We start from the raw sequence: 23,633 nt of genomic DNA on the forward strand, positions 1-23,633 counted from the left end.
TGATTAGTTGAGTGGCAGCAGTGAACAAGAAACAGAACAAGTGAAATGTCAATCAGAGACGAGATCAGGGAGGCTGAGGACATCTAGGAAACACAACAAACACCCAAACTTAGACACAAGAACCAAGAACAAAACACAAATACCTGTACATATAAAATATAGATTTTAAAATCAGCAGTTAATTTAAACATAACAACGATCCCATAACTCAAACCTCTACGTGGCAGTGGTACATCACCACAGACTTATCAGCTCTCACATCTCACACACAGACCGGTGTCCTTGGACTGCCAGCTGCACATGCAGGATCAAATCAGCTCCTCATTCAGCTCTCCGAGAGAGAAAATAACTCTCTGCTAACTCAAACACATGGTTCATGGGCAGTCAACATTCTCAGCCATAGTAGTTAAAAACATCCATAAACCTTTGACCACAATTCCTTGACAGGGGGGTACTCAATAGATACACTGTCAGATTGGGGAAAAGCAAGAGTTGCATGGTCAAGAGCAACATATACCAAGGGAGAGAGGAGGTCAGTCACAAGTCTTCAAGCGTTGGACCTACAGAAAAACATCAATTAAAGCCAAAAAAAATAAAAACTGTAAAATAGCTTTCTGTATGTATCTCCAGGCAGTGGCCTGCTGTAACACCCCCCTCCACCATCTGTCACATCCCACACTCTGTGGAAAGTAAAATAACCACCAGTGCTCATCTCTCTGAGTTACACTCCAATTAATTTTTTTTAACCAATGTACAGAAACTCAGCTACCCCCCAGCAGGCCCTCTAATATTCATATTCCATTTCTTCATGTTCTTGATACATATGTAGTTCAGCCAGAGTCCAGCAGCAGAATGGGGTCACTGTACTTTACTTATTCATGTCAACTTTGTGATTTCAGACACTTCTTTTCCTCATTCCTTTTTATCTCCATTTTTATTCCTAGATCTTAAAATCTCACCTAGTTTTCCTCTTCTTAACCTCCTCAGTGGCCCATTTTTTTTATTTTTTTTTTACATGTTTAATTATCCACACAGCCAGCAGAAATTTAAAGTCCTTGGGATTTGCATCAATGTCAAACACTCTCAGACTGTGGCTGCTGGTGCAGGAGATGATCCCAACTCTCAACATCTCAAATACAACCCCTGGTTGGCTGGAAAAGGGTAGAATTCACTTGTCAATATGGTCTGTCCTCATACTTTTTAGGATTACTAGCTGTTTAATCCTTTAGGTTCTTGACAGCCAAAGCCATTCTACATGCATCTAGTTATCTTATGTTAAACTGTCAGTTTGGGGGATTACTCTACATACTGGATGTGTCAAGAACCTTCAAATGTGCAGCGTTTTATTCAGCATCACTACTGTATAAAGTGCTGCTTTTGCGCTGATTAATGGTACTAAAACTGCATTTTCAAGTATAAATATCTTCATCTTTTAGATTTGAAAAGGTTGCTCAATGTGTTGCTTTGACATTTTCACTCAGTTGTAAGCATTGGTCTTGAATTGAAAAGTAACGGGACTTTTCTCTGAAAGAGCGAGCTGCTCCCCATTGAGGTGTCAGCTGTGCATTCTAGGAGCTGGAAGATTCAACCAAATACACACACACGCTCACACACTCTTTGTCGTGTGTCATCCTGCAGTCACCTACGCACACTCTTGATCTTTGAGAATAATCATCGTTTGGGAACATTCCATCTCATTGCTTATTCATAGTCTGTGTTTATGTCTTATTCATGCTACCACTCATCTTGTCTGTCTGTTTTAATGAGTAATTGGGAGTAATTGTGTGTGTGTGTTTTTGTGTGTGTGTGTTGAACGTGCAAAAGGCAGATTGAACCAAGAAAGGCGTAGTTATGTTTGGACCATGAGATTTTGTGCACATCTGCATCACATGAAAAAGGTTTGGATCATGTGGGTAGTTTAAGCTTCCATGCTTAATAAAAATTTACAACAGTTACATCAACGAGTAACAGATGAATGTGTTACTATGGTTTGGAGCCTGAGAAAGCCACAACAAACATTGACCTTATGTTTTAAGAAATAGTCAAGTCAGCTTTATTTATAAAGCACATTTAAAACAGTAGTTGTTGCCAAACTGCTTAACAATAAAAATCCATCCACCCATTATCTTTTACCCGCTTCTTCCATTTTGGGTCACGGGGGTCGCCGGTGCCCATGTCCGGCAATCACTGTGCGAAGGGTGGGGTACACCCTAGACGGGTCACAAGTCCATCACAGGGACACAGAGACAAACGAGACAAACAACCATTCACAATAAAAATCAATGGGAGTAATTTAATTTAAAAAATAAAATAAACTGAAAATTTATTAAAAGCATCAAAAGAAAAACATAAAAACACAAAATAATCAAATACTAAATCAAGTCACCCTGTGTTAAACATCAAAGAAAACAAATGAGTTTTTAACAGAGATTTAAAAACAGGAAGTGAAGGTCCTGTCTAATGTTGAGGGGCAGATTGTTCCAGAGTTTAGAGCCCAAGACTGAAAAGTCCAATCTCCTCTGAGCTTCAGTCGTGTTTTTGGTACAACCAAAAGCAGCTGATCAGATGATCTCAGCACCTGAGAAGGCAAATATGGTTGAGGTAGGTCAGAGAGATATGAGGGTGCAAGGTCATTTAGGCACTTAAAGGTTAGCAGGAAAAATTTAAAATCAATTCTGATGCATACAGGGAGCTAGTAAAGGGAGGACAAAACTGGTGAAATGTGATCAAACCTACAAGTTCCAGTGAAGAGTCGAGCTGCAGCTTTTTGGACGAGCTGGAGATGTGAAATGGAAACTTTCTGACCCCAACACAGAGAGCGTTACAGTAGTCCAGTCGGGTTGTAATGAAGGCATGGATTATTTTTTCAAGGTCAGATCGGGCCAACATGGACTTAAGCTTAACTATCTGCCTTAACTGGAAGAAGCTGTTTTGAAGAACAGAGTTAATCTGTTTATTAAACTTAAAATCAGAGACTAAAACCATCCCGAGATTTGTAACAGATCATATAAGATAAAGCTGAAGAGAGTAAAGTTTACAGGATCAGAGAGCACAGAAGAGCTAATGCTGAACACAATAGTTTTCTGATCATTGAAACATCATTGAAATAGTTCTCGTTGTTGTATACCTATTCCTCTGATAACCTTTGAATATGTTTGTTACTAGTTGTTTTTAAAGACTTGTTTAAAATCTGTGTGCTTCTCTGCTTGTCTTCATGTAACCTTGGTGTTCATGTCTCCAGTTGACCTCTGACCTTTCTGGGTGAGGTCTTGGTCATGAATGTGTTAAAGAGCTGCTGCAGAATTCTGACCGGATGAATAAACTAACAGCTGGTTTGAGAGGGGACCTAAAACAGTCAGTTTCACCTGAAAAATGTGAGCCATCACGTCAAATCAGGGATGCTATATTTGGTCAAAATAAACTAAGCACATTCTTAAATTCTTGGCTTTTTACTCTACATTGTGATAAGAGGTCATCCAGATATCATGAGTGGTTTCAAGTATATGGCTTGATTTGTTTTTCAAAACTGGACACGTTTTAACAGAGTTGTAAGAAGCTTTGATAAAATTTTATTCAACTTGTTGTTCAAAACATATCAGTCATTTGAAACTAATCATAATATAGAATGATCTACAGAAGGTATCACAATGTAGCTTAAATATTAATTAAATAGTAAATTAGTAATAATTAGTGGTAATTAGTAATAAAATTAGTAATTAGTAATTAAATAGTAATTAAACACAAAAGTGTTTCCCTCCTCTGGAGGAGCTGCTTTTGGATGATGAGGTGCTGACCTACACCTCCAAGTCCGTGGCTGCTCCTTGGTTCCTCCATCCTTGGCCTCGCTGTGAAAACCCACTTGCCTCCACTTTGCACTTTGAAGAGTCCACAAAATTTGTTCCTATTGACTTTGTTCTTCCTCCGGCTTCGCACAACTCTCAGCTGCAGAAAAGATAACGTGTTCATGTCTTCATCACTGCCTCTAATGTTTTTTTTTTTCTTAGTTACTGGTGTTTTTATTTGTTAAATAAATAAACTACCCATTTTTTTAATTGTCATTCATTTTAATAAATGTATTTGTTTTGGAGCGGCTATGGCTGAGTGGTTAGAGCAGCTGTCCATAGTAAGAACTTTAAAAATATACTTCATTCATTTTGGCCAAATATGACTTCATCCCTGATTTGACAAGATGGGTCACAAATTTCATAGGCCAATGCTATTTTATAAATCTTTACATTGTCAGTTTCATGTTACACAGATAGTCCAGCAGAAATAATTTGAAATTCCTATTAAAAGTGTTCAAAAAGCGTTCAATACAAAAAAGTGTTGCAGGTGCTATAGCTAGCTGATGCTATTCGCTATAGCAATTATCTAAAATTTATGCCTGTTTAAATGTTCTGGACCGTGTTGCTCCCCTTAAAACCAGAAAAACGAAACTTAAATCAGAGCCTTGGCTGAATGACGTCACTCGAGCCGTTAGGCGGCAGTGTCGCAGAGCTGAACGAAGGTGGAGGAAGGACAGGCTGCAGGTTTCTTTTCAAATGTTAAGGGAGAGTTGGCGTCACTATCAGAAAACCGTTAAAGTTGCCAAATGTAAATTCTTCTCAGATTTAATTGTCTCCAACTCCCACAACCCCCGAGTTCTTTTCTCCACCCTGAACTCAGTTCTACACCTCAGTGAGCCTTCACCTCTGGAAGCCTCAACTGAGCTGTGTGAGAACTTCCTCCATTTCTTTTTAGAAAAAGTGGCAAACACCCGGGCACTCATTTCTCCACCAGCTCATGATCTGTCCATCCCATCTCAGTGTGTGGCTGTGTTTGACCACTTTGAGCCCATCTCTCTGTCTTCTCTGGAGCAGGTAATGTGCAGCATGAAGCCATCTGGTTCCCCCTTTGATGTGGTCCCCCCTCGACTACTAAAGGAAGTTTTTCCTACCCTGGGTCCTTTTATTCTCGCTATTCTGAATAGCAGTTTATCCTCAGGTGTGGTGCCAAAAACTTTTAAACATGCTGCTGTCCAGCCCCTCCTGAAAAAACCTAACCTTGACCCCTCAGTCACGTCCAACTTCCGGCCTGTCTCCAGACTCCCATTCACCTCTAAACTACTGGAAAAAATTGTGGAGTCTCAGTTGAAACAGTTTTTGGGGGATCACGCTATCCTAGAGTTATTCCAGTCTGGCTTCAAATCTCTCCATAGCACTGAAACTGCTCTACTGAAGGTTTTTAATGACATTTTCATATCCACAGACGCAGGTGATTCTGTGCTGCTTGTCCTATTGGACCTTACATCTGCTTTTGACACCATCGACCACAAGATCCTCATTTCTAGACTGGAGCAGTGGGTGGGCATCACAGGGTCAGCCCTTAAATGGTTTGGGTCCTACCTCTCTGACAGAACCTTCTGTGTCAATATCAAAGATTTTAGTTCGGTATCGACAGCGCTCCAGTGGGGGGTACCACAGGGGTCCATCCTCGGTTTCCTTCTCTTTTCTTTATACCTGCTGCCACTAGGTGCTATCTTCCGCAAACACAACATACCCTTTCATTTCTACGCTGATGATTGCCAAATTTACTTCCCCCCGAGGCACACGCTCTATTCAGCCTCTTCTTGACTGCCTGGCGGACATCCGGGACTGGATGGCTTTAAACTTCTTAAGCTTCAATGAGAAGAAGTCTGAAGTCATGCTGTTCCATCCCAGTGGCTCACTCATGAACCATGACATTGACCTTTTCTCTCTAGCCCCGCTAGAGAAACAAAAGGTCACTAATCTGGGGGGGATAATGGACCCGTCCTTAAAACTCAACAGTCACGTAAACATGATGGTCAAATCCTGTTTTTTTCAGCTGAGACGGCTGTCTAAGCTGAAGCCTATACTCTCCAAAAAGAACCTTGAGACAGTGATCCACGCCTTCATAACATCTAGGCTTGATTACTGCAATTCACTTCTGTTTGGAATCAGTCAGTCCTCCATTGCTCGTCTACAACTGGTTCAAAATGCTGAAGCCCGATTTTTAACTGGTACTGGCTATAGAGAGCACATCACGCCAGTTTTGGCCTCCCTGCACTGGCTACCCATTCACCTTCGGATCCAATTCAAAATTCTCATGTATGTTTTTAAATCACTGAACAGTTCCGCCCCATCCTATGTCACTGATCTTCTGCAGCCATATGTCCCACCGCGCTCTCTGAGGTCAGCAGACCAGATGCTTCTCTCAGTCCCAGAAACCCGTCGTAAGCTCAGAGGTGACAGGGCTTTCTCTGTTGCAGGTCCACGACTGTGGAATGAGTTGCCACTGAGTGTCCGGCAGGTTCCCACACTCTCAGTCTTTAAGTCTCGCTTGAAGACCCACTTCTATTCTCTTGCCTTTACCACGTTGTGATTTGTTTTGGTCCGGTCTGTACTCTACTCTGTTGGCCATTTTAGTTAGCTTCTGCTGCTATTTGTATCTGTATTTCTATTTTATGTTTTCCTGTCCGCTGTGCATGTTTGTTTTCTTTTGTACAGCACTTTGGTTGGCCTTGTTGCTGTTTTAAGTGCTCTATAAATAAATTGGTATGGTATGGTATGGTAAAATTTATATGTAAATACAATCATTTTGACTTGTAAAGTGAAACTGACTGTGATGATGCATAGTTTTCTTTAAACACAAAATAAATAAATAAATAAATAAATAAATAAATAAATTAAATAAATAAATTTAGACGAGCTGTTTTAGGAAAGCTGAAGCCTGTGTTGTTCTCGGTCCTGCTAGCTGTTTGCTTAGCAGACTGGATAATTTCATAAACCTACAGGAGGTCAGGCAACAATTGTTCATGAGCTTTCTTCAGAACCCCACTTCAAGGGCGGCTGTGGCTCAGTGGTTAGAGCAGTCGTCCTCCAATGCAAGAGTTGTGGGTTTGAATCCACCAGCAGTCACATGCCAAAGTGTCCCAGGGCAAGACACTGAACCCCTCATAGCCTCCGATGTGTGTCCCATCAGTGTATGAATGTGATAAAACTCTGATTAGTCTCATTAGAATGATTTGTTCAATTAGCTTTGTAGAGATCTAGTAGAGTGCTGTACAGTATGAATGTATAAATGAGGACACAGGTTATGGTGTAAAGTGCTTTGAGTATCTTGATCAGATAGAAAGGCGCTATATAAGTACAGTCCATTTACCATTTACCAAAACATCTGAATTATTATGTCATGGTTCTGTGAATAAATTACTTGTTTTACATACCTGACCCAAGCTGATATTTATTTATTTTCGGCTTATTTCATTTATTTTTTTACTAACAGATGAAGTCAACGGTTTTGGCCCAGAGTTTGAGCAGCAACCGGTGGACACCATCTACCCCGAAGAGTCACCCGAGTCCAAAATTATCATGAGCTGCCGGGCTCGAGCAAACCCACCTGCCATATACAAGTAACATATGTTCCCATGAACTCTCATACTGCACAGTGTGTGTGCTGTGGGCCCCCCAGGACCCCCCCTGGTTATAGGTCTGTTTTTAGATGCCAAGGTTACAAGGATGTTCATATTATCTCTGATGCAACACTAACATTTAGTATTGTGACCATCATTTCCTTCTTTCATATAGTCTTTAAATTATGCTCGGATAAATGTGTTTGAGGAACATTTCTTTCTACAACAATAATTGTATAATTTGAAATCCCAAATGTGACACATCAGTTCTTGTTGCTGCAGCTGAGGCACACCCCATATCACCACTGTGTCTCATGTACCAGCATCTCACACGAGCTGTTTCAATTTAGATGTAAATCTATGTAAATGTCCTGCTCTGGATCCTTGAAAATTGCTTTTGCTGTGAAAGGTCCCAGAGTCAGATGTCAGATGAGAAACAATTAGCTTTGACCACAGCTTGCTTGTTTTGGATGGTTCTTGTTTGTTTAGCACCACTCAATTTCAAGCAAACTGAAATTGTTGTTTTGCATGAAACAATCATTATTTTGTACAGCCTTGAAAAAAAAAAACTGATCTTATTAGCACAGGATAATAATGTTTTTAAAATTCACCTTATTGTTTTGAGCCACTTATCTGTGTAGTTCTGTTGTGATTGTCCCTTTTAAAACAACAAAACTTAATGATAAACTTTACAAACATATCAGTATGCTGATTCCAGATGTTTTCCATGCAGATGGAAATTGAACGACATGGAAATTGACTTGAGTGAAGAGGGAAGCCACTACAGTTTATCAGGAGGCAACTTGGTCATCAGCAACCCGTTGAGAACCGAACATGTGGGCAAATACTCTTGTTTGGCCACCAACATGTTTGGCACGGTCGTCAGCCAAGAAGCATCTGTCCAGTTTGGATGTAAGTTGTTTAAAATACTAGCTTTGCTTTACTGGAAGCTGGGATGTGCAGCTCCATCCAGATGTTCCACAGCTGCCCTGGAGCTGCATTTTGATGCATTTTATTCAGATCAAGACAGCAAAAAAGCAGCTGGGACAGATCGATGTGACTGATTTTCCTTGCTTTCTATGAAAAATTACTCATTGACTAATTATTGAACTCTGTACAAAACATGTTTATTTTTTTGCTGTGATAAACTGTTGTAGGGGGTGCTTTGGTTCAAACAATATCAGGGTGATGATGTTTTCTCTTTGTTTTTCAGACCTGGATTTTTTTTCATTAGAGGAGAGAGGGATAGTGCATGTCAAGGAGGGCCAGGGGGCCGTCCTGCTCTGTGCTCCCCCTCCACATTTCCCAGGTACAGTGTATGAAGGCTTAGTCTGTGTATTTTGCTGAAGTATTTGTACTACATTACATTTTTCTCCTCTGATAATTTGATTTCTGTCCTGGGTTTTGATTTAACGAAACTACAAACTGCACATTGTTCATATATCCACTAACAAATTCAATTAAAATCATTACAATTATTTGTTTGTCGATAACTTTCCGTATTAATTCATCAACCAGAACAAAATGTATATTTTCAATATTTATGCATGTGTACATTTGTTCCCATGTCGAATTTAAGCACTGGCTCATGCTCACAATTAAAAGAAACAAATGAAGAATGTGGCCAGTTCTGCCTTTCAGCTGGATTCTAAAAATTCATCTGCAGAGGTCAATGGATGCTTGAATCATGAGTTCTCTCAGCTCTGCGTAGTTGTTCTATTTTGGTATTGCATGTATTTAGATTATTCAGCGTGAGCCAGCCTCATATCAGACCCCTCCAGCTGTAGTCAAACTGCGGCCACATAATCAAACCTTTGATTGACAAGCAACACTTTATTCTCTGTGTTTGCAGGCGGGCTGTCATTTCGATGGATGCTCAATGACTTCCCCAGCTTCATCTCACTGGACAAGCGAAGATTTGTCTCCCAGATAACAGGCAACCTGTACATCTCCAAGGTGGACTCATCAGATAGGGGCAACTACTCCTGCATGGTATCCAGCCCGTCCAGTTCTAAGAGTGTGTTTTCCAACTACATTCCCCTCAAGTCTCTGGCTGAACGTTAGTATTCTCTTCCTGTTCCACCTGTCTGTGAGGTGAACTCTAGAGCAGGGTTTGAGTTTGGTGCACAAATTACATGCACAGAAACTCATCACAGTATAGCTTATTTAAGTCAAATAACAGTATGACAAAAATTTCAGCACTGAATTAATAGAATTGATAAAAACAGCAAACATGTTTTATAAAATTTCTGTTTAGTGGCAACAAACTCAAAAACATCAGAGGTGTTATGTTGTTATACTTTTGTCATTAACATGAGATGCAAATAAAGAGTAGGTCCTCAAATGGACAGAGACAAGGATGCTATAAAAACCAGGGCTTAATTTGAGCTGAATCCTGCCGGAACAAGAGGCCGGGAACGCTCTTATTTTGACAGGGTGCGTTCCAGTAACTGTTTTCGTGGATCCAGTAACTCTCAAGCCTAATAATAATAAATTTATGCACAAATTTGAATATCTTGAACAAATATAACCTATATTGGATATGTAAACTGAAAATTACATAAACACTAATTTTAAACATAACAAGCTTCCTAATATCACATCAGAGCTGTTGCTTCACACTTCCACTTCTGCTCTTAAAAATATTTCCGCCCCTTAAAGTTCAAAGCCATGGGAAATTTTATATATAAAAAAATATATATATTTAAAATAAACATTTTGCATTACGCATAAGTTCCTGCGCTTTTGTGAACAACCTGATGTGTGAATCACTGCAGGAGTTATCTGAACTGCATAAAAGAGACGATGATCTCGGCTCATAAAGCTGTTTGTCGTGCAGTCAGAGTATTAGAAGCGATGTTGGAGCGACCAGGAGGATTGAGAGCAACTCTTTTCTAAGCCAGTGACAAAGTGCTAAAGGCTGTGTTTTCTAAGAGTGGCCAAAAACTTAGAGCAGCGCTTGTTGTCCCACGGTGCAGAGCAGGGAGGAGGATGAGGAGGCGCAGCTGACCGCGGTGTGGGATATACTAAACAACTAGTAAAGTAAGAATATAAACTTATAAATCACACATAAAGCATTTAAAAGTTCATTATAAACATGAACTTGCTTCAGTGGTGATTTTAGCCTCTTTTGGAAGGTGCTCAAGCACTCCTAAATTTTAACTCAGCACCTCTAAAAAATAAAGAAACTATCATTAAGATTTTGTAAGAAAACAGTTCTCAAACCTTAGAGTCACTAAAATATTGAATAAATATGGAATAAATGATGACAGTCTTAAACGGGCCAGTAAAATCTATGATTTTTTTTGCATGAGTCAACCCACCTGTCAATCAGTCCAGTAGGCATGTCAGCAGCTGACCAATCAGCAACCTCAATTTGTCCTGAAGTGAACGCCCCTTACCTGCAGAGCTGCAGTGGTTTTGCATTACGGACTCTTTGCAGTCATTTCAATAATGAGTTTACATCTTTGGTTTCTGCTGTAATAAATCTTTGTAAAATACACCAGAATGCAGGAAATGGCATTTGCTTTATCCAAAATTCTCTGGGAGGAGGATCCCAGACCCCCACCCCGCACCTGCCCGCCATTTGCGTTCTGGCATCATTTGATTTACAAATTAAGCCCTTATTAAAACTAATTTATTTTCTGTTAAAAATATTAATGATTATTTTCTTCAACAATAAATGCCCATGCTTAATCATAGGAGTGCCTTTTAGTCTGATGAAGTCGTGTCACCATTATTAACTTTTTTACTAAATTGACAGGAAGAAATTTACTTAGATTTCAACCAATAAACGACTTGGTTTAAAAGTTATTAGGCTTTGAAGAAACGACAAAACCATGAAGAGTGACAGAGATGACACAAATAAGATAAAACAATACAGTTATACTTTGTTATTTAATAGAACTGTTCAGATCTTTTAGAATGGAGTTCTGTGGAAATATTATATGTAATCAACAAAGTCCATGCTCAATAATCCAGGTTAATATTAATCCAACCTGGATAACTGAGAATGGATTTTTTTGTTTTCAACCAGTTTGACACGACTGTCAACAAGGAAGAGGGCCGGCAATGGAGGAGGGGGCGTACCAAAGAGACCATCTTATCACAAGCAGAACTGATTTGTTCCACTTTGGAGTAAGCTGTTGGGGGAAGAATCAGTTTTGTTGTGTGTTTCCTTGACTGATGAAGCCTTCCGGATCAAAGGCGAAACGTTTCAGCACAAAAAAAGAAACTGTCCAGGACTGAAAAATGTTGGATTATATGTAATAGTACTTTACCTGTTGTGGATAACACTTTGAATGACCTCAGTTTAGAGAAATCAAGATTAATTGAGACTGAGTTGACAATCTAATGAGTGTTTAGGCAGTCCAAGACTTTTTAAAATGAAATTCCTGCTTGTAGCGCTATAGCTTGCTTGGGAGTGGTGGCGCAGAGGTTAGAGAAGGTGAGCATGTGATAGGAAGATCGCCGGTTCAACTCCCGGTGCCGACAACGTTGAAACTTGAGTGGGATTGGTGAAGCACCCACGCCTGCCTCCACCCTCATCTGTCTCACTCTGGGCTCTTGAGCAAGGCCCTTATCCCCCACCATCTTCTCCCTCAGGCGCCCTAGATAGCAGCTCTCTGCTCCACACAGAGGGCTGTGGTAGTTCGATGGACTGTGGTTGTGTCAGGAAGGGGTTCGGGCGTAAAAATAATTGCCAAGTCTTTGTGTGATTTAGTTCCTTTTGGTGACCCCTGAAGAAGGGAGCAGCCGAAAGAAGAAAAATTAAATAAAAAGTGCTATAGCTAGCTGTTTCTGTTTATGCCAGCAAATAAATTAATAAATAAATAAGTATGTAATGCAAAACCAATGATGATATAAAGATTTCTAAAATGGTGTTTGTATGAAGAGCTATGCAATTTTGAACAATGGGGTTTAAAGATTAATTTAAACTATTTAATTCATTATTTAACTAAATAAGATTAAAGAAAAATTCATTTAAACTATTTAATTATTATTTAACTAAATAAGATTAAAATGAATTGCTACTATTTTAAAACAATTTGACATGAAAGAGAAAGGAACACTAACCTTTGGGGGCATGATTTTTTTTTTTTTTTTTACTTATAACGTAAATAAATTTTATAAAATGCTGTTTCTATGTAGTTTTTTATTGTTGTTGTATGTGTGCATGTTTGTGAGTTTCACCTTTTGATGTTTCTGCTCAGGTCCCATTAGAAAATACCCAGCTGACCTCAGAGTTAAGTTCCCAGACACTACTGCTTTGGTGGGACAGAATGTCACATTAGAATGCTTCGCTTTGGGGAAGTAAGTGATAGATCTATAATTATCTGCTTGCTTAGGTTCATTGTGCATTTCGTGCCTTTTCATGAAAATATGTCAGCCATTAGTATTTTTTTATTTATTTAAATGACTCTAAAAGGAAAAACTGAAATTGTATCAAATAGATTTGATAGGTTTGGTTGCCCAAAACGTAGAAAAATCTAGACTTAACCCATTGCTTCTCAAAGACAGCATGAAAAATGTTTACTCATCACATGTACTAAAGCCCCATACGTTACTGCTCGGTATGTCAAAAAGCAAAGATCTAGTATATTTTTAAAACATCATAAATGTGTTGATGACATTGCATAAATTTGCACCTGGCTCAATATATAAGCCAGGTGCCGCCCTGTGGCTGAGTGGTTAGAGCAGTCGTCCTCCAATGCAAGAGTTGGGGGTTCAAATCCACCAGCAGTCACATGCTGAAGTGTCTCAGGGCAAGACACTGAACCCCTCAATGCCTCTGACTTGTGTCCCATCGGTGTATGAATGTGATCTGAAGCACTGATTAGTCTCTTTAGAACGATTTGTTCAATTAGCTTTGTAGTGATTTAGTAGAGTGCTGTATGAATGGGTAAATGAGGCACAGATTGTAGTGTAAAGAGCTTTGAGTATGTTGATAAGATAGAAAGGCACTATGTAAGTACAGTCCATTTACCATTACTGTTTTCCATTTTTCCACCTCAGCCCAGTACCTGATATTCACTGGAGGAGGATGGGCAAAGAGATGCCATACAACCACGAGGTGCGGATGGCAGGTGCTCAGCTGTATCTCCATAATGTCCAGTTTGATGACAGTGGCACCTACAGATGTGAAGCAGTCAACTCAAAAGGAAAGGACTTCCACTATGCAAATGTGTCTGTTCAGGGTAAGAAATGTGTTTGTCATGGTTTAGGCCATCGTTTTAGTCTAATGTAATAAATTTTGGGGACACTTTGTTTATGTTTTTTGTATTTTATGTTGGAGTCTAGGACCTTTTGGTGATTTTGTGTGTATGTCCTGTTCTTATAATTCTGGTCATGAACTCCTGATGTGCTCAAAAGCCCTGTTTTAGCTCTTTACATGCCACCTAGCTTTTGTTAGCAATCGGCACACCTGTTTTACTTTTTCATTACTACTCCCAGAATATACACCTTGGACATAGTTCAGTAATATGGCTTTTAAAATAAGCCCCTCTTTAAGCTGCTTCTGTAGGAAGAAGGGATTGTAACTAAGCTGCATTGATGACACTACACATATAAAATGTGTGTCGGACACCTCCCATTCTGGGAGACTGTGACAAAGCCAAGATTCAACTTGTCTGCTGGATTCCTTAGATAGAGAACTTTACTAATTGGCTTTTCTATGTATGTGAATTCTTCTGTAAAGTGCCCTGAGACAACTTTGTTGTGAATTGGCACTATATAAATACACTGAATTGAATTGAATCCCACAGTCAACTGGTTGTTTAGACTTTGTCATCTTCACATCAGAACATTGAGCACTAATGCCAGCTTACCTTTTCATATACTGACCTCATGACCCTAGCCTTACCTTGCTAGGTGGCTCAGGAGCCTAACAGCGGCAGGTTGACCTAAACACCTTACTCCACCTCAGTCCTTGCAGAAATTACACCAACACAGGCAGAAGGCACTCTAGGCCCAACTTGAAGTGTTTTATGAAATGGGCTTTTTTGTTTTCCACAGTTCATTGTGAAATGCATTGGTCAATGGTCCAAACTCTGATTTAGGAGGAAAAATGCTGGTTCTGATCCACTGTTTCAAGCCATTCAATCCCTATGCAAATGGTGTGAAAGTATGGTTCCTTTTACTAGCAGTAAGTTTGACCTCTTCAGATTGAGAGTTGGACTTCATAACTTTATAGGCAGAAATTTTCGGTGCAGCCAGGGGATAGAGAGGGGAGACATTGTGTTGAGGTGGCCTCAGGATTTTGTTTGTACTATTTGCAATCAACAATGTCCTATTGGCATCATTGTGTCTTGATCTCCAGCTCTCACTGGAATAGTTAAGAGCCAAGAGTGATGCAGCTGGGATGAAGATCTGCCACTTCAAATAGTAAGAATGCCCCCTGGATGCTTCCCAAGAAAGGTGTTCCTGGTATGTCCGATTGGGAGGAGACCCCAGGAAAGACCCAGAACACGCTGATGAAATTATGCCTCTCAACTGGCTGGATTCTGCTCTATTTTCCTGACAGTTTAATTTTTAATCCCACACATTATTTCTGATTTTGACTCCTGCTTTCGTGCATTTGTATCCAACATCACTTTATTGGATGACAGCATCTTGTATGTGCTAGTCATTGTCTTTTGGAACATATAGTTGCAGCTCACATTAAGTTTTACAGGTTTATCTGTTAAGGTTCCTCTTTGCAAACAGTAAATGATATGTTTGTGTACTACTGGTTACAAATACAATACTTCTGTCTAACTAGTTTTTAAATTGACCAGAGTGTGTTTTCAGTTTTCTGAAATTCGTTCAAAATACTGTATCCCTGTCTTTTCTCATTTGCAGCATTTCCTGAGTGGGTGGAACGCATTCGTAGCACAGAGAAAGACATCTATAGCAGCTTTACCATGTCATGCATAGCCAAAGGTGAACCACAACCACAAATCCGCTGGCTGAAAAATGGAGAACCGGTAAAATTTTAAACTCATATATTTTTGTAGCTGTACCACTGAGCAGCTGAGAAGTACAGATTGAGTCCTCTGGGCAGGGTAGCTCTTGTCTGTTCAGTATGCAGCCACATGTTTTTCTTGTAGCTCAGCAGAGACAGGAAGCTGGCACTGTGAGTACACATCATGACAGCAGAAAGTGTCTGTTGTTAGGCAGCATGTGCTGTGTAACCCCCTCGAACAACCATTGTTATCACAACTGAAATCCTCATGAGGGGAGCTAACTAGTAACAGTGAAGTAAGCATATAGTTAGTACTGAATACATGTTTGTGTATATGAGAACACATTTAATGTATTTTGTTGAATCTAGATGAGATGAACTTTGTACTTTTAGTGCTTAGTATATTCTTAGTTTAGCATATTTCTTAGTTCATATCTTAGATATTATTACTGTTTGTCTTTACAATTTATACTTTTGTTGGATGTAACTTCTAGAATTCTAGGATGTAAGTTCTAGAATTCTAGGATGTAAGTTCTAGAATTGCGCCGCCCAAGGTGGCTGCATGTTGGAGCAGCTCTGTTACTTTCACTCTGAGATTTTGCTTTTGGAAACGTTAATTCCTCTTTTTCTGGATGTAAATCACCTTTTTTGGATGATTGTTTCCTCTGGATGCTGTGCAGCTGGAAGGATTTTTACTGAAACGTTTTTAGTTTGGGACATTTGTTATGATGCGTAACCATGGCAACAAGGCAGTTTTCTACAACCAACAGCTGATTAACATTTCAAAAACTCAAATAATATCTCAACTACAGCCCCAAATCTCAAATGAGTTGAAAGGATATTCTGTGAACGCATTTTCATCTACCTGCCAGCTGTGCTCGAGTGCCTGACCACTGAGATCCTGGAACTAGCAGGAAACACGGCTCACGACAGCGGAAGGATGGGATCACCCCTCGGCACCTACAGTTGGCTGTCCGCAGTGGCGAGGAGCTCGACAGACTGCTGGGAGGAGTGGCCATCGCACTAGGAGGAGTTCTGCTCTGCATTCGGGTGGTCCTACAGCCCGGGGGAACCGAGAGACCAGCCGAGTCTGGGTGGACGGATCAGACAGCATCTGCAGCCAGTTTCTTAGGATCCACTGTGGGATGGACCTTTTCATGAGAACCTTCCTGCTTACAGCCATCAGCATCTATAACATCTATTAATGAAATGAGGATAACGAGTTACAACAAATAATTTCCCTTTGGGATTAATAAAGTATTTTTAAATTTTGAATTGAATTTTGAACTGGGACCATGTGTGCTAGAGTTGCATTTGGGCCGTAAAAATCCAATCCGGCCCCAGCCCGTAGCCATCATTTCCGAACCCCACACGACCTGATGAATTAACAGTAATTACAGGTCCAAACCTGAAACACCCCCCCACCCGACATTTTTAATTAAGCTTTGACTTTATACCATACCATACCATACTGCTTATTGTATATAGTCATTAACGGTTGGCGGATGCGTGCGGCTGAGGGGTTAGAAGATTGGAATTGAGGGGGTGTTTGTCCTTTCATGGCCATCAAAGTGCATTGAATCCCTGCTTCTGCCTGCATTCTGCTTTATTCAGACATGGACCCTGCTCTGACATGTCTGATATTTTGTGATCTCACCTGTTTGGGTCGTCGGCCACGCACATCCGCTGAGTGCAGCGGCTGAAAGAACGTCCATTTGGGCTTTGGATGGATCGCTGCCTGGCAGTACAGTCCCATCTGAAGCTTAACTGAACTTTTTTTTTTTTTACCTCTTGGTCATTGCATGGTCAAATGGCTGTGTGCAGCTGGTGATTGTATGGCAAGCCATGTTGCCATATACTTGGATCAACAGCCGTGCACGTCCGCTGATGCAATCAAAAGCCCTACACCAGCCCTGCCTGCAATTAAGCTCTTTATTATTTCCCAGTCCTGATCCAGGTCGGGTGGAGCCGGGAGGAGCCGGGCTCTGAGTTTGGGTTAGAAATGACAGCTCTACTGTGTACACAATTTCGTTCCACCACATACACTATAATTGGTGCGAATGACAATAAAGAAACCTTGACCTTGATGAAGTCTGTTTTTTATGTAATTGTATTTAAAGTGTCAGTTGTAATTTTATGACTGTTAGAAAAAAAGCTTTTTTAATTTTTGCTTCCCACCATATTTTAAACAGTATGAAAATGGTGAAGTAAAATTAAATCATTTTAAAATTCACTTTCATTGTCTATAGATGGATAGAACAGAAATGAGGTTCAGCAGGCTGAAGTTTGATGATTCAGGGATGTACCAGTGCATTGCAGAGAATCGTCACGGAGTTATTTTTGCCAACGCAGAGCTGCGAGTGATTGGTGAGTAACATTTTAGCTTAAACCACTGCAAGGACGCCTGTGCTGTTAGGTCCACATTTCACGATGACTAATTATCAGCACTTAATAACACCTACTGTTGCTCCTCAGCTCTTGCTCCAAAGTTTGAACGCCGCTCACAAAAAAATGTGCTAGCACCTAAAAACGGTCGCGTTGTGATTGAGTGTCGACCGAAAGCAGCTCCGAGGCCCACATTCTTCTGGAGCAAAGACACAGAGCTGCTGTCCAACTCCACCAGGTCAGTAGCTGCTTCATAAAAAGATGGGATCTCCTTTTTATCCCCTGCCACCTTTAAAGGCAAGGTCTTGGTTCAAAACTTTGACACTCAAGAAGTGATACTTTCAGTTTTTATTAGTCTAATCAGGAGAAATTTGATGCAGTTTTATTTATTTTTGTGTGAATTTATTTTTATGTGAATATAAATTTTCATTTACAGTAGTCCCTGGCTACTTCCTGGTTCATTTATCGCAGAATTGCTCTATTGCAGTTTTTCAAAATAAGATTGGTCATGACACACAAGTGGATGATTAATGGATGAGCTGCGCGATCAGCATGGAATTCTATTTAAAATAAATTATTTTAAATTATTTAGCAATGCACCTTCGTGCAGCCCAGAGCTGCAGAAAAAGTTTCCTCCTGCACATTTGTGCAGCCCTTACTGCTGCAGGATAAACTTCCTGCTGCAGCTGATCAGCTGTTCTCCTGCAGAACAGAGAAGTGGGCGTGGCCAATAGCGCTTGCAGGCGGCAAAGAGCAGAGTAGACAGGGAGCTGAAATCATGACATTCTGTGCTCTTTAAGAGCGTTTAGAAACATTGTTTAGAATATTGCAAGCATGTTGGAAGGTTTTAAAACACACACACACACACATATATATATATTTATAATAAAATAAACTACTATTTACTACCTGTAGTACTATTTCTACTTCACAGTTTTTCATTTATCGCAGGGCTTCAGGGTACGGATCCCCTGCGATAAATGAGGGACTACTGTATTTGTATTCATTCATAATATTCATTTAGTTTTCTGCTCTTGTTTCTATCGTCAGTATTTATTAAGTGTAGGACACAACATTATCTGTCACTGTCAGACACATCTGGGTCACAAAGAAAGAACCTTTCATTCTGTCTTGAAGGGGGAGCTACAGTTGCAGCACAAATACGATACAAAATGTGGATCTGTAGGATCTAAATAGGCTCCATATCTCAAATTTTTTGAAAAGTCTTTGATGATTTTCCACACAGCAGCTGACATTGAGCCTGTTCTGAAGATCAGTGTGGATAGACTAGCGCCGCCCTGCCTCGTGTGCCTCACTGACAAAACAAACATAATCTGTGAACAGCGAGACCCCCAGCTATGATCCGTGATGCTAGCATCCCCCCACCACAGTGCCCCCTCACATATTGTAGAGGAGGGGTAGCAGACAAATTACAAAGCAGCATAAGCATTCTAATTTTCTGCTGTTGTGAGAGAGACGGTGCATTGTGGTGACGGGGCAGCTGGCACACTGTTTGTCATGCATGAATATGAAGTGTGCAGAAAAACCCGTGTTTAAATGACCTTAAGAAAACGGGCTTTCTTCAGTTTTCATCATTGTTCACCCACGGAATAACAAACAGTGCACTTCTGACCTTGAAAATCTGTGCTGAATGATTTATTGTATAAAAGTCGCTCTGTGCAGAGAGTTTGATGACATCGTTCTGCTGCCTCCTCAGGGTGTTCATCTGGCTGGACGGGAGCCTCGAGATCCTGAATGTGACGCGAGCTGACGAGGGCAGGTACACCTGTTTCGCTGAGAACGACTTGGGGAAGGCCAACAGCACGCGCCCTCTACTGGTCACAGGTGAGTCAAACAACAACAACACTGATTTATTTCAATGTTCTGTTCAGGCTTCATGTTGCTTTGATGAATGTTGAAATTAGCTGGCAGTCATAAAAAGACAGCTTTCAAATGTCTGCTAGTTGAAATAATAGAGCAGAATGACAATATACAAATAAAGGTTGAATGAATATACGCCCTCCTGCTGTTTATTCAGTCATCCCCCCAAGGGCAGATGCACAAGGGGGCTGCTTTAAATCCAGTGTCTGGAGACAAGAGGATTAACCTCATTGTTTAGTCTAAATCAAGAGCACTTGAGTTCAAGATCAGCTGAGATTGTTTACCCCCAAAAAAAAATGTTTTTTTTTTTTTTTTTTTTTTTGCTTTATGTTTTCTACAATCTCAGCTTCAAAACATTATTATTATTATTTTGAGACAGCTGATCTCTACTCTTCTTAATGCACAGCTCTTTTCTGCTCTCTGCTGGACAAGGTGAGCAGTTTCCCCTTCCAAACTCTCAAAAGGTTACTCCGTTTATCTTTGAGATAAAAATATTACACTCTTTAAATGTAACTTCAGAGCGCAACAAGATTTTACTGAGGTGATGTGGGATCATTTGATATAATTTGAAGAACAATGCTGAAGCACATTTCTACATAGAAATGTTCCATTTCAAAAATGAGTTTACTTTATTAAAAGGAGAAGAAATGCATCTACACTTACAGGTAAAGCCGTTTGAGTAGTTCAGTTTTTTTTTTTACATGTGAGCCTTTTAAACTTGAATTGCACAAACAGTAAAAATGAAAAAAGTAAAGAGAAAAGCGAGATGGAGAAAACGTCCAACATCTAATGAAGCATCAATCTAATAATCATCTATACAGCACCAAATCACAACCAAGATGTCTCAGGGCACTTTACAGAAACATTCACATAGAAAAGCCAGTTAGAAAAGTTCTCTCTAAGGAAGAAGCAGACTCGTTGAATCTTCACTTCGTCACAGTCTCCCATCCTGAGCAAGCACAAAGGAGACAGTGGAAAGAAAAAACTCCCTTTTAACAGGAAGAAACCTCCAGCAGAACCAGGCTCAGGACAAGCAGCCATCTGCTTTGACCGGCTGGGTTTGAGAGGACAGGAAGGAGAGACAGACGAACACAGAATGGTAGGTCCAGGTATAGGTCCAGGTGTAGGTCCAGGTATAGGTGCAGGCGTACCTGAAAGACAAAAACACATGTTAAGATAGAAAAAATAATTACAAATACAAAACATGTTGAGCAGAGTAAGTAAAGACAGTAGCAGAGTGAAAAGTGTGGTCAGTTTGTCCTCCAGCATCTAAGCCTATGAAATAAAAATAAAATAGAAGTTCAAGATAGCATCCATCAGCTTAATTATTTCTGTGAAGTAGTAAATTATTTTATGTTTGAATCTCTTGTTACTCATGTTGTTGTATGCTGTGTGACAAGAAACGATTAGGATACTATCTTTTTGCTGTAAAGAGATAAAAAAAAGCACATCAATGCTGATTTCAACAGTTTAAACCATCAGGTATTTTTCTTTCTCATGACTGACTTCCAGTAAGTTACTTTTGCTCCCCCCCCCCCACCCCCACCCACAGAGTCTACAAAGATCACCTTGGCACCGTCCAATGCAGATGTTAACGTGGGAGAGAACACCTGGATGCAGTGTGCAGCGTCCCACGACCCACTGGTGGACATTACTTTTGTCTGGTCCCTGGATGGAAGAGAAATCGACTTACACAAGGACAGTGCACACTTTGAAAGCATTTTGGTGAGTGGTTATTTTTAATGATTGTGTTTCGTTGGATTGTAAAAATATACATCTGATGAGAAAAAGTTAACTTTTTTCATGAGTTCATCCGGGTCAGAACAAACTTGAGGCCAGACTCATGTCTGCACTATATTCACTCAAATACTTGATTTACATATTGGTAAAAACAGATAATATTTTTAAATTGAATTGGCCGGCCATCATATGTTGCAGTTGTAGTTTCTGCAGTCTCGTCTGTAAGTGCAGCTCTGGATTCTCTCTTGTTCCTGCTCAGCAACCAGCACATTATGACTGATTAATGAAATCCCATCTTTAAAGGGATTTTCCCTGTTGAAAAAAACAGGTTTGGTTTCACGTTTGTTTGTGTTCAGTTATTTTAAGACTTTTGCAGCAGCCTCATGATGTATAATTTACTTTTTCCTTTTATTAAGTCATGTTGACCTCACATTACTTCGTAGGAAAAGAGATGCAGTTCTGTCTAAATCTCTGTGGAATTTTCTTAAACCACTCTGCTGACTTGATTTATATTTAATTTTCCAACATGAATTTGCAGCAGACTCAGAAACCTCGTCATGTTGTTAAATAAGTTGATCGGTCTTGAATTGTTTGTTGCTTCTTGTGTTGGTTTTTGCAGAATGGAAGCTCAAATAGTAAGCTGCTGATTAAAAATGTTCAGCTGAAGCACGCTGGACACTTCGCCTGCACCGCAAAGACCCAGGTCGACAACATCACTGCCTCTGCCCACCTGGTTGTCAGGGGTAAGTCTGAGACTGCAAACAGAATACAGTGGTCCATCACTGCGGTTCATTTATCGCGGACTCACTCTATCGTGGTTTTTCAAAATAAGATAGGACATGACACACAACTGGCTGATTGATGGATGAGCCGCACGATCGGCATGGAAGTTTTATATAAAATAAATTCTTGTAAATTATTTAGCACCAGCTGCACATTTGTGTAGCCCAGAGCTGCAAGAGAAACCTCCTTCTGCATCTGATCAGCTGTTCACCGTGTAGCATGGAGAAGTGGGCGTGGCCAAGAGCGCTTGCAGTTAGTAAAGAGCAGAGTAGGCAGGGAGTTGAAATTATGATATTCTGTGCTTTTTAAGAGCGTTTAGAGTTTAGAAACATTGTTTAGAATATTGCAATTGTGTGTGAAGGGTTTAAAATTCCATATATATATATATATATATATATATATATATAATATATATACATATATAATAAAATAAACTACTACTTATTACTTGTACTACTACTCCTATATCACGGTTTTTCACTTATCACGGGGCTTCAGGGATCCCCTTCGATTAACAAGGGACTACTGTATAGATTTACCTTTGAAACCGTGAAACACTTAATAAAACATACAGTAGAAAAACAACCTCTATAAATTAAATGCACACTTTTTGCTTTCAGGTGATTTATAGTAATAATTTGCCTATAATTTTTGTTTTGGGATGGGAGGGTGCGGTCCTTTTTGATTTGAATAAACAACATTGCTCAGTTGTCTGGGCAACAAGTCCTAACCCTAACCCTGACCGAATGATGGAGGTTTCTGCATTCTTAAACAGCAGAAACGATCATTTATTGTTCCACACATTTTTATGTTAACATTTCACCTATTTTGTAGTTTGGATCTCTCTGGGCTGTGACTGTCCATGATTTGTTGGAACAACAAAATTGCAAGAAAATACAAAAAGTTTCCCTTGGAATCTATCATGATCTGTGATTTGTTGAACCCATCATGTAGACAGAGGCTAACTCAAGAATAAAACAAAGAACATTTATTTAAAGAAACAGAAAGGCTGACGTGGCAGCAAAACCTATGTGGAGGATGTGAATAAGGAGACAAAGGAAAACAGAGCATGAATGGCGGGAGGACAATCCATGGACTGGGAAGAAACAAAGTGACAGAACTTATAGAGGACCCAAATGAGACATAATGAGGAACACCTGGGGAAGGACAATGAGGAACAGGTGCAGCAGGGGCTGACAACATGAAGGAAGACACAAACCAAACACAGAACCACATCAATCAGCACTTACAACACATTTCTGTATACTAAGAAAAATGGCAACATTCAGGTAATAGTCCTGTGAGTTCTGTGCAAAATTTAATGTCTGAATGTCGTGACAATATCGTACAATTATGTTGACTTTGCAATTAGTTTAGGAAAAAAAAAATTACAAAAAATTTCCAACTATGTTCAAAATTCCAGCGTTTGGAAAAAGAGGCCTTGTGTCATGAATCACGTCCTTGTATTTAGATCTTTATCACTCTGTTCAC

The 23,633-nt window shown here is 39.9% G+C and overlaps 1 protein-coding gene across 1 annotated transcript in view; it reads left to right on the top strand.

Annotated features, from left to right (window-relative positions):
- The first annotated feature begins 1,070 nt into the window (after positions 1 to 1,070).
- Positions 1,071 to 23,633, top strand: part of cntn1a (contactin 1a) — a 44,416-nt gene continuing 21,853 nt past the window's right edge. The window contains exons 1-13 of the mRNA XM_037683729.1: positions 1,071 to 1,161; positions 7,285 to 7,411; positions 8,145 to 8,323; positions 8,625 to 8,720; positions 9,264 to 9,470; positions 12,625 to 12,724; positions 13,427 to 13,608; positions 15,251 to 15,375; positions 17,603 to 17,720; positions 17,829 to 17,976; positions 19,456 to 19,583; positions 21,172 to 21,344; positions 21,979 to 22,102. Coding sequence (XP_037539657.1) covers positions 1,071 to 1,161; positions 7,285 to 7,411; positions 8,145 to 8,323; positions 8,625 to 8,720; positions 9,264 to 9,470; positions 12,625 to 12,724; positions 13,427 to 13,608; positions 15,251 to 15,375; positions 17,603 to 17,720; positions 17,829 to 17,976; positions 19,456 to 19,583; positions 21,172 to 21,344; positions 21,979 to 22,102 — 1,798 coding nt within the window. The remainder of the gene's footprint in view (positions 1,162 to 7,284; positions 7,412 to 8,144; positions 8,324 to 8,624; positions 8,721 to 9,263; positions 9,471 to 12,624; positions 12,725 to 13,426; positions 13,609 to 15,250; positions 15,376 to 17,602; positions 17,721 to 17,828; positions 17,977 to 19,455; positions 19,584 to 21,171; positions 21,345 to 21,978; positions 22,103 to 23,633) is intronic.

Source organism: Nematolebias whitei, chromosome 10 (assembly GCF_014905685.2).
Source record: "Nematolebias whitei isolate Nwh7 chromosome 10, NemWhi1, whole genome shotgun sequence".
Lineage (NCBI taxonomy): Eukaryota > Metazoa > Chordata > Actinopteri > Cyprinodontiformes > Rivulidae > Nematolebias > Nematolebias whitei.